Raw genomic sequence first — 11,837 nt, 5'->3', positions numbered from 1 at the left:
GAACCTGTCACCCCCGTATCGGCAGGTGGACTCTCAACCACTGCACCACCAGGGAAGACCCTATTTTTTTTTTTAATGATAAAAATAAATATGGGGGTATGGTTTATTAAGCTGTGCCTTAGTACAGGCGCTGGGGCTTGTCCATGGTGCTCTTAATGTACAGAGCCCAGACAATCTGCCGGTTTTTCTTGAGCAACAACACCAGGAAGTTGACGGCTAAGTGGATTTTGTACACAAGCTCATCATCTGTCATTTTTCACGTGGCCAACAGCCACTGCCAGACACAGCACCTTCTTCATCTGGTACTTGATCGTGGACTTCACTTCATCAACTTTGGCCACCATGTTCTCATTGTGGGTTAGCCAGGAAGGGAACTTGCCAGACTTATTCAGCCCTGGGCCCAGGATTTGTGAGATGTGCTAGATCAGAGACTCTGAAGCCAAAAAGGCATCATACTTCTTGGTCAGCTTCTTGACCAGTTTCTTATTCTTAAATTTCTTCAGGGCCTCGATGTCCATGTGGGGGATATCCACAGCCTTGGCCTCATCACGATGCCACTGGTCCCCCAGAACACATACAGAAAACTTGGGGCGGGGAGTGGACTTGAGCCTGAGGGTGCCTGAGAAGCACTTGTTCTTCTGAGGGTCATAGTTCTTCAGGCTGATCTGAAGCTCCACCGTCTCCAAAAACTTCTGGTGCTTGCACTGGTTCCCGTGCAGGACTTCCCGCACCATCTCCTAGAGGGTGTCTTGTGCCGCGATAACTAGAAGAGAGCTTTGCTTATTTTTAGAATTGGGTTTTTGTTTTCTTGTTAGGCTTCAAGTGATTTTTGAAATACGTATTCTAGGTACAAATTATTTGTCAGATGTGTGATTTGCAAATGTTTTCTCTCAGTCTGTGGCATGTCTTTCCCTTCTCTTAAGTGTCTTTTTTATTTTGATAAATTCCAGTTTATCTGTTTTTCTTATAGATTGTACTTCTGGTACCTAAGAACTATTTGCCTAACTCAAGGTCACAAAGATTTTTCTCCCAGAAGTTTTATACTCATATGTTTTACATTTACGTCTGATCCATTACGAATTTTATATGAAGTCTGAGGTATAGGTCAGAGTTGATTTAAAATATATCTGTATGGATGTAGATGGATAGATGTCTTAATTCTTCTAGTATTGTTTGCTGAAAAGATTTTTCCCCCCATTGAATTGTATTAGCACTGTCGTAAAAATCATTTTGCCATACTAGTATGAATCTATTTCTGGCTTCTCTGCTATTCCTTTGACCTGTGTATCTATTCTTTTGCCAGTACTATACCTTTGTAAGTATGTTTTGAAGTCAGGTGGTGTTCCTTTCAAAATTATTTTGGCTATTCTAGTTTTCTTGCTAACCCATAAGTTTTAGAAATATCTTGTTGATATCTACCCCAAAATCCCACTGGGGTTTTGATTGGTATTGAGTTGAATCTTATAGATCAGTTTGGGAAGAATTAATATTTTAACTACATTGAGTCTCCCAACCCATGAAGATGGCATATCTCCAGTTATTTAGGTCTTTTAAAATTTCCTTCACTAGTATTTTGCAGTTTTCAGCATATGTGTACTTTCACATAGTTTGTTAAATTTATACCTAAATACTTCATATTTTGGTGCTGTTGTAAATGGAACTTAAAATTTTTTGGATTTCCATTTATTCATTGCTAGTATGTAAAAAAAATACAGCGGTTTTTTAAAAAAATATTGGTCTGTAGATAACTGATAAGGACCTACTGTATAGCACAGGGAACTCTACTCAGTACTCTGTAATGACCTATATGGGATAAGAATCTAAAAAAGAGTGGATATATGTATATGTATAACTGCTTCAGTTTGCTGTACACCTGAAACTAACACAACATGGTAAATCAACTATATTGCAATAAAAATTTAAAAAAATATATTGGTCTTATATTCTGGAACTTGCTGAACTCATTTATTCTAGGAACTTCTTTGTAGGTCCATGGAATTTTCTGCATAGATCATGTCATTTTTAATACAACAGTTGTAATTTTTCTAATAGATTTTCTATTAGCTGTAGTTTTTCTAATAGATTTTCTGTAATTTAGCTGTAATTTTTCTAATAGATTACCAAATTAAGGAAATTCCCTTCTGTTCCTAATTTGCTGAGAGTTTTTATGAGTACCAGATGTCAAATTTTGTCAGATGCTTTTTTTGCATCCTACTGTTATAATCTTGTAGTTTTTATTTAGGCTGTTAATATGATTATATTTACTGATTTTTTTTGAATGTTTAAGTAGCTTTGCAATACTGGGATAAACCCCACTTTGTTGTTGTGTAATTATCCTTCTTTTGATATATTGCTAGATTTGATTTCCTAATATTTTGTTGGGGAGTTTTACATCTTTGCTCATGTAGTAGTTTCTTATAATGTTTTTTGTCTGATTTTGATATCAGGGTGATGCTGGTCTTATAATAGGAATTGGGAAGTGTTTCCTCCTGTTTTCTGTAAGAGATTGTGTAGAATTGATATTTTTGGGTTCCTTAAACCAGGGGTCCCCAACCCCCAGGTCCGATATGGGTCTGCGGCCTGTTAGGAACCAGGTCTCACAGCAGGAGGTGAGTGGCAGGTAAGCATTACCACCTGAACCATCCATAAATTGTCTTCCACAAAACTGGTCCCTAGTGCCCAAAAGGTTGGGGACCGCTGTATTAAACGGTTAGTAGAATTTACCAGTGAAACTATTTGGGTCTTGAGTTTTCTTTGTGCAGAGATTTTAAATACTCATTCAGCTTGTTTAATAGATATAGGGATGTTCATATTATCCATTTCTTCTTCAGTGAATTTTAGTAGTTAGTGACTTTTAAGAAAATTGGTCTGTTTTATCTACATTGTGAATTCCTGGTCATTTGGGTCTCTTTTCTCTTGGTTAGTCTTTGCTAGAGTTCTGTTGATCTTTAGTACTAGTTTTGGTTTCATTTATTTTCTCTTGGTTTTCTATCTTCAGTTTTATTGACTTCTCTTTGTATTATTTCTTCTGCTTGCTTTAGATATAGTTTGCTTTTTTTTTTTAAAAAAAAAAAAGCATTTATCTTTCTACATTTCTTATGTAAGCATTTAGTAGAATAAATTTCCTCCTAAACAGTGTTAGTTACATTTTACAAATTTTGATGTGTTGTATTTTCATTTTCTTCAGTTCAGGTTGTTTTCTAATTTTCTTCAAGACTTCCTTGTTGGCCCTTGGGTTATTTGATAGAAGATGGTTTATTTTCGGAATAGTCTGTCTCCTTGTTAAATGGATTACTGAGAGAGGAGCATTGAAATCTCCAAGTATAATTGTGAATTTGTCTGTTTTTCTTTCATTTTTAACAGTTTTTGCTTTATTTATTATGAGGCTTTGTTGTTAAGTGCATGTTTTCTTAGTAACTTGATCTTTCCATTGTGAGGTTTTTTTTTTATCACTGGTAAATTTTCTTGTTTTGAAGTTTACTTTGAGAAATATAGCCACTGCAGCTTTTGTTTGATTAGTGTTTTGCATGATATGTCTTTTTTCATCCTTTTACTTTTAGTCTCTATGTGTCATTATATTGGAAAATGAGTTGTTATAAACAACATATAGTTTTGCCTTTAAAAAAAAAACTAAGCTCTCTGTCTCTTATTTAGCAGCATAAAGATTTCTTTTTTAAAAATTAAGGTATAATTGACATATGACATCAGTTTCAGGTATACAGCGTAATAATTTGGTATTTGTATAGTTATCTGTCTTTTAAGTGGGTTTTTTTCCTTCACTTTTTACATTTAATGTAATTATTGATGTGGTTGAATTTTGGTCTTTTAAATTATTTTTCTCTTTGGTCCTCCTTTTCTGCTTTCTTTTGGATTGGATTTTGAAAATATTCTACTTCATGTATCTATTGGTGTTTTTTTTCCCCCCAAGAATGGCTTATTATTAGAAATTATGTTAACATAATTTATCTCATTAATAGGTTTAAAAAAGATCAACAATGTGATCATTTCCTTTGATATTGTAACAGCATTTGATAAAGGTCAACATCTGTTTCTGATTTTTAAGGTCTTAATTAAATGAAAATAGTTGGATATTTCATTGGACTTTTAATACATACATATACTTTAAACCAAAAGCTAGTATCACACAAAATGATCAATCTCTATTGGTGTTTTTAGCCATCTCTCATTTTTTTCTTTTTAAGTGGTTGCTCTAAGGATTATAATATAAATATTTCACTCTTCACAGTCTACTTAGAGTCGATACTTTACCACTCCAAGTGAAACATAGAAACCTTATAGCTATATAGATGACCTTTCTATCAGTCCCTTTATACTGTCGTTGTCATATGTGTTACATCTAACCCTTCACCTTACCATGACATGTTATAATTTTTGGTTTCAACAGTTTTGTATATATTTCAGAAACATAAGAAGAGAAGAATAGTCTATGATATTTACTCATTTACCATTTCTGTTGCTCTTCCTTGTTTCTTGAAATTCCAGGTTACCCTCTGGTACCATTTGCTTTCTGTCTGAAGAACTTTTAGCATTTCCTTTAGAGCAGGTCTGCTGGCAATGAGTTCTCTTGGTTTTCTTTTGTCTGAGAGTATCCTTGTCTTCATTCCTGAACTATACTTTGACTGAGTATAGAAGTCTAGGCTGATAGCTTTTGATATTATCCCACAGGGCCCTGAGACTTCTTATTTTTGTGTATATATATATATATATATATATATGTATATATATATATACATACATACATACACACACACACACACAATTTTATTGTTATTGACATATCTTTAAGTTCACTGACTACTGTCATCTCCTTTCTGCTGTTGAGTCCATCGAGTGATCTTAGGGTTTTTTAGTTCTAAAGTTTTCTATTTGGTTCTTTTTTATAATTTGAGCTTCTTTCCTAAGAATTTCTTTCATTCATTTTAAGGTGTTCACCCTTACCCAATGTATCATGTTTTTAACAGCTGCTTTAAAAGTCTTTGTCTGATAATTCTAATATCTGGGTCATCTTGGGGTCAGAATCAAATAATTGTCTTCTCTGTTGATAATTGATCAGATTTTTGTTGTTCTTGCTTTGGTAATTTCAGATTCTGTCCTGGATGTTTGGAATGTTGTGTGAGATTCTGCGTCCTCTTAAAATCCTTTAGAGAGTGGTGAGGATCTTTTGTTTTAGTAAATAAGTCAACCCAGTTAGGTTCTACCTGAAAGTTCTTTCTCACTTTATGTACAGATTTGGTTCCATTATCTGTTCAGTTTTCAAAGTCTTTGCTATATTGAGTTTGCCCCTCCCATTCCCACTTAGGTTGATCTAGGATTTATGCAGTGGTTTATATCATAGTTCTGGTTCTGGTTCTGGAAGCCTCTCCTATTCTTTGGCTGTGTTCCACACATGTATAGCTTACATGTGAGCCCAGGACTTGGTTCATACACAGAATTAGGAATCTACTTCTCCGTCTCTCCTTTCAGTGATTTCCTCTACACTCTTATCTCCCAGTGGCCCTTTCCTTCATTCCTCTAGCCAGATGCACGGAGTTCTCTCAGTTTTAGTTTCCTGCCTGTCATGCCTTGAGGTGAAGTGGCAAGAGAAAAAAAGAAAAGAAAATAATAGGGATTCTCCCACACTCTTTTTTTTTTTTTCCACACCGGGGTTCGTCTTCCTGGTTCCTGTGTTCAGAGCAGTCTGTTTTCTCTTGGGGTTTTCTGTGGTCTGCAGTAGTGTAGTTACATGGCTGGGACTGGCCTCAGGGCAGGGCTGGGAGAAAGAAACAAGGGAAAAAGGAAAAAAGTATTCTCCCCACCTCCAGGAGCCTTTTGCCTTAGTCCTCTGGCCAAGAAGATGCACTTGTTTCAGCTTTTGCTGGTTGTGCCTACTATACAGTATGCCTATTTGGCCTACCCTTGTGTCAAAACCAGGAAATGAAGGAGAAAAAACAAGCCGATACTCACCATCATCTTATTTGTTGTTTTTCACTGCTCTCCCCAATCTGCCTGCTGTTATTTAATGTTCAGAGTATTTTGTATTTTGTCCAGAGTTTTTAGTTGTAATGGTGGGAGAGAGTTGTGTTTATTACTCCATCTTGGTCAGGACCAGAAGACAGATTGTTCTGTTTTTAAATAAAAATAAACATTATTGGTATGACTAAAGGTACCCATTTTTAAGTGTATAGTTTGAGTTTTGATAAATGTATTCCCTCGTATAACCAGCCATCACATTCAAGAAGTAGAACATTTTTCAGTCTCTCAGAAAGCTCACTTGTGCCTCTTAGCTTTCTGCCATCCTCTCTTCATCCTGCCCTGAATTACCCTTTGGTGGAGGATATAAAGGATATTTAGACATATGACTAGTAGTTAAATGAGCTCTTTAATATTCCTTTGGATTGTCCTATATAGAATAAACGAAGGAATATTAGATCCAGATTGTCCTAGGTGAGAATTCACAACTATCCCACTTAAAATATCAGCTTTAAAAATTTTATTTATTTAATTTATTTTGGCTGCAGTGGGTTTTAATTGTGGCATGCGGGATCTTCGTTGGCCACATGTGTGATATTTAGTTGCGGCATGTGAACTCGTAGTTGCAGCATGCATGTGGGATCTAGTTCCCTGACCAGGGAATCAAACCCAGGCCCCCTGCATTGGGAGAGCGGAGTCTTTCCCACTGGACCACCAGGGAAGTCCCCACAACTGTTCCACTAAATTAGCTGCATGATATTGGGTAGTTTTTGTAACCTTTTGGAGCCTAGTCATAGTTTTCTCATATTTAAAATGGGAGGTAAGTATATTTACCTTACAGAATGCTTTGAGAGTTAAACGAGTTGTATAAAATACATACCTTATACAGGGTCTGGAATACAGTAGATGCACAATAAATGTCATTCCCCCATCACCTTTCCATTTATGTGCAATGCACGTAAATGACCTGAGCCAGCTGCATTAAGATAGTGACCCAAATATATTTATTTAGTATTGTGAAACAGCCTCTGACCTATAGTGTAGAGCCCTGGCAGAATGTAGATATTCCGGCATCATCGTGTGGTTTAGCCAGATTTTCCAGTAGTGTCCTATTGGGAAAAACTTTTGAGCATGTACCTCCAATACATTATTAAACACATTACACCTACAGAGAAAATTTTAAACAGCTAAAATCGGAAAAGTTGTCATGTTTTCTTCATCCTGAGGGATGAGTAGTCTAATGTTCTGAATCTCTTTGGTGATGAGCACATTTGGGGGTGAATTTTTTTTTTTTTTTTTTTTTTTTTTTTTTTTAGGAATCTGTTTTTTTTTAGGAATCTGTTTTTAACAGAAGATTCCATAGTAATTTTTGAAGGACGAATAACAGGTTTGGAAACCTCTGGATCAGACCAGTTTTAGTTAATTAATTTTTAATCTTTTGGCTGCTGCCATTCGGCATGTGGGATCTTAGTTCCCCAAACAGGGATTGAACCCACGCCTCCTGCATTGGCAGCACAGAGTCTTAATCACTGCACCACCAGGGAAGTCCTGAGACCAATTTTTGAACTCAGACACAGAAAAGGTATTTAGCAATATTAAGTCAAAGAGGGCATTTCCCCTCCTCTCCCTTTTTTCTCTTTGCAAGTTGAGAATTAACAATTCCTGAAACATTTTCCCCCAAGTGTGCTGTCTAGTGGCAGAGATTATATCATGCATTGGATGCCGCAAAGTTATATTTGCAAAATCCCAGTGGATACGACTAGACTTAATTTTCCCAATTAATAGGATTATTGCCCTTATTTTACATATGACTAAATGAATAACTCAATTGTAGGCAAACCCTATTGTAAAAACCTGTTGTATCATATTTCTGGACACTTGACAATGTCTATATTCTGTACAAATATTACAACTTAGGGTCAGCTAATAGGTTCCTTTTCACATATTAATTCTTCTAGATTGGGAGTGTCTTTCTCAAGTGCTGTGTTAAAGGAGGATTCTTAAGGGAGTCTGGGTTCAAGAAGTAAGGAATACCTGGATGGATTAGCAAAATGTGCCTGGAGTGGAGGGTTGGGACTTATAATGTCTGCATCTTCGATTTTTTTGCCAAAGGGGAAGTGGATGTATGCGACTTTTTCTGTGAAAAATGGTATTATTGAGAATAATTGATAGGGATTTCTTTCATGACATTTTTATACAGGATTACTTTTTAACTAAATCAGTAGTTAACTAATATTCTTGTCTAACTATGGGGAAATAAAAGTAGTTTATATACGGAGACCTTTTTTATAATGTTATTTGATGTAATAAAGTCATACATGAAATACAAATAAGCAGACTCAGGTTTGACTTTCACTTCTGACATTGTAACTAGTTCTAGTATCTTTGAATGAGTTGGGTTTCATCCATCTCTTAGGCCCTGTTGCCTTTTTTTGTTTTTTAATTTATTTTTGGCTGCATTGGGTCTTCGTTGCTGTGCGTGGGCTTTCTCTACTTGCGGCGAGCGGGAGCTACTCTTCGTTGTGGTACGCGGGCTTCTCATTGCGGTGGCTTCTCTTGTTGCGGAGCACAGGCTCTAGGTGCGCAGACTTCTGTAGTTGTGCCACGTGGGCTCAGTAGTTGTGGCACACGGGCTTAGTTGCTCCGCGGCATGTGGGATCTTCCTGGACCAGGGGTCAAACCTGTGTCCCCTGCATTGGCAGGCGGATTCTTAAACACTGGGCCAGCAGGGAAGCCCCCCATTGCCTTTATTCTTTTTTTTTTTTTTTGCGGTACGTGGGCCTCTCACTGCTGTGGCCTCTCCTGTTGCGGAGCACAGGCTCCGGATGCGCAGGCTCAGTGGCCATGGCTCATGGGCCCAGCCCCTCCGCCGCATGTGGGATCTTCCCAGGCCGGGGCACGAACCCGTGTCCCCTGCGTCAGCAGGCGGACTCTCAACAACTGCACCACCAGGGAAGGCCCCCCCACCATTGCCTTTAAAAAAAATTAATTTTTATTTATTTTATTTTTGGGTGCGTTGGGTCTTTGTGCTGCACGCAGGCTTTCTCTACTTGCGGCGAGCGGGAGCTACTCTTCGTCGCGTTGCCCAGGCTTCTCATTGCAGTGGCTTGTCTTGCCCGGAGCACGGGCTCTAGGCGCGCGGGCTTCAGTAGTTGTGGCACATGGGCTCAGTAGTTGTGGCTCGCGGGTTCTAGAGTGCAGGCTCAGTAGTTGTGGCGCACGGGTTTAGTTGCTCCTTGGTATGTGGGATCTTCCTGGACCAGGGCTTGAACCCATGTTCCCTGCATTGGCAGGCGGATTCTTAACCACTGCGCCCCCAGGGAAGTCCCCAGCCCAGGGCCTCCCCACCCCATTGCCTTTTTTTTTTTCTTCTTGGATCTTTTATTTTTATTTTTTTTAACATCTTTATTGGCCCATTGCCTTTTGAGTTAAAATTCTGCTCATTAGTTTCAAGGGAAATGGAAGTATTTGTGACATCATTGAATGATAAGGCAGTCAACTTTGGGCTTATTTCATGGTGGTAGCCTTTCCTTCTAGAAACGAAATAGCAGCTGAAGATTATATTCTATAAATTATTTCATAGTACAGATATTTTGTTGTTTTCATTAAATATGTCTGAAGGACCTTCTGAATTAAAAATGGTTTGGATTCATTTGAACTATTTATTACGTAAAATTTTAGAAATTTTATTGATTTACAGTGTGCCGATGCGGCAGTCTGTTAAATCTAATTGCAAAAAGGTTCACTTTAATTAGCGCTTAATTATACAGTAGTTTTTCATTTAATTTTTTCTTGGCTTATTTTGAATTCTACTTTAGAATCCCATAGAAACCTGACATATTAGTGTGACAAACTATTTTTAAATAGTCTTGATCTTATAATTAAAACTTTGTATTTTCCTTTTTTTAAAATTTAATTTTATTTATTTTTTGTACAGCAGGTCTTCTTAGTTATCTGTTTTATACATATTAGTGTATATGTGTCAATCCCAATCTCCCAATTCATCCCCCCACACACACCTTTCCCCCCTTGGTGTCCTCCATAAAAAGTTTGTATTTTCTTAGGGGAATAAAGAAATACCTTAGGAAAGGAAATTTGGGTGGGGTGTTGTAGAACTTTAAATTCAACCTAAAAATTCACTAAATGTCAGTGAAGTGCTATTACCTTAAAATGACTTTTTTTCCCCCTTCTTTAGAATCCAGCAACTATCACAAGAATACTCCTTAGCCACTTCAATTGGGATAAAGAGAAGCTAATGGAAAGGTAAGGAACTATATTGTCAGCTTTATACTTAGAAGTAACACAGAGAGCCTGTTGAACTGAATTTATGAGACACAAGTAAGTATGTGAACAAACCAGTGTACAAGTGGTATTTGCTTTAATGTATTCCCCATCTGTAAGTTTTGCAATAAACTTAGTGTTAAGGGAGCTCAGGCTTAATATTTCTCCATTTATTTTGGAGGTGAGGTGTGGGGGCTCTGCTTCTGTGTCTTCTAAAATGTATCCTCTTGAGTACTGAGAACTAAATATACGTAAAGGGCTTGATATATTCTTGGAGCACATGAATAAGATCTTCCTTTAATTACTTAAAACCTTCATGCCCATAAACCTTTAAATCTACCTTAGGTGTAATAATGACATTTCTTCAGTAAAAACAAAGAAGTTGCTCAGGGTATCCTTGCCACCAAAACAGCTGTTTGGACTGACTGGTTTGTTCTCTGGTTTCTGTGCAGGATTAAATTCCATCGGGTATTTTCTCTCTGGAAATGTTTCTGGTTCCAAAAGGGAAGAAATTACTGGGACTGGAGAATGGTAATAATAGTGCCATTCTTTATCTTTTTCTCTTCCTTTAATTGGAAATTTGGGGCACTTTATGGTAGGGTGAGAGCCTTTATTCTATCAGCCTTATTCTGTCAGTCTAAAATTAGCAATTCTAATTTTAATTTTAAAATTACAACTAGTTTTTGTTATGAACTGAGAACCCAAATATTATGAGAAGTAAATGGAAAATATTTCCCATTTGATTTTTAAAATCAAAAGCACTTTGCAAAACAGATATTAAGTAATACCAAGAATATTACCCAGTTTCTCACATCTTGCACCCCAGCTACAATTTAATAGTAACAACAATAATTCTTAATTATTGAGTCCAGGCATTGGACTCAATTAAATAATGCCAGGCATTATTTAATTTTATCCAGGTGATAGCTTCATGGAGCTACAAATTATCCCCACTTAATTGATATGGAAATTAAGAGCTTGATGTGTTTATCTCAGTTTTATAACGCAAGGAGTTAGCACTCAAACTCAGGTTTGTTGGACTCCAAAGCTTATGTTCTTAAACACATACTATACAGCTTTCCCAAGGTTCATGAAGAATAAAATCCTTGACTAGTGTGATTTTTCTTTTTTTTCTTTTTCCCGTGGAGCTGACTGCCTTTTTTGAAGTCAGTGGTATTTCTTAATTTTGCTCATATTTATTTTCAGACTTACTTTGTGACACAGAAAGTTTACGAAAAAAGTAGTTTTCATTGTTTACATCTGATACTCTTCTACTGAACTAGACTTATTTACAGTTTGTTTCTTATTAATATATCTCTCCAAAGACATTCTCAAGTTTGTCCTACAACACTGTTGACACTGCTGAAAGCATTTTTCAATTAAATATTGTAGAACTTAAGTGTGATGAGTATGAATTGAAAATTAGGCAGCTTCTGGGAACTTCTAATGTGAATGAACTTTTCAGTTTCTCCTTGTAATTTCAGTTTCTGTTTTACATCTTCTGGAGATATGTTATTGGGTACTTGTAAATCTTTAAATAGTGTTTTTAAATCATTATGCAATATCTTTTTGTGTCATTTAATGAG

General features: G+C 36.7%; 1 protein-coding gene and 1 pseudogene across 2 annotated transcripts in view; one reads left to right on the top strand and one right to left on the bottom strand.

Annotated features, from left to right (window-relative positions):
* Positions 1 to 11,837, top strand: part of ARIH1 (ariadne RBR E3 ubiquitin protein ligase 1) — a 120,092-nt gene that overhangs the window by 35,014 nt on the left and 73,241 nt on the right. For both annotated transcript variants that reach the window (XM_024761718.1, XM_024761719.1), the window contains exon 2: positions 10,166 to 10,233. In XM_024761718.1, the coding sequence (XP_024617486.1) occupies positions 10,166 to 10,233 (68 nt within the window). The remainder of the gene's footprint in view (positions 1 to 10,165; positions 10,234 to 11,837) is intronic.
* Positions 119 to 649, bottom strand: LOC112410906 (60S ribosomal protein L10a pseudogene; annotated as a pseudogene).

Source organism: Neophocaena asiaeorientalis, unplaced genomic scaffold, assembly GCF_003031525.2.
Source record: "Neophocaena asiaeorientalis asiaeorientalis breed wild unplaced genomic scaffold, Neophocaena_asiaeorientalis_V1.1 scaffold54, whole genome shotgun sequence".
Taxonomy (NCBI): domain Eukaryota; kingdom Metazoa; phylum Chordata; class Mammalia; order Artiodactyla; family Phocoenidae; genus Neophocaena; species Neophocaena asiaeorientalis.
This window is presented reverse-complemented; position numbering and strand designations above follow the sequence as displayed.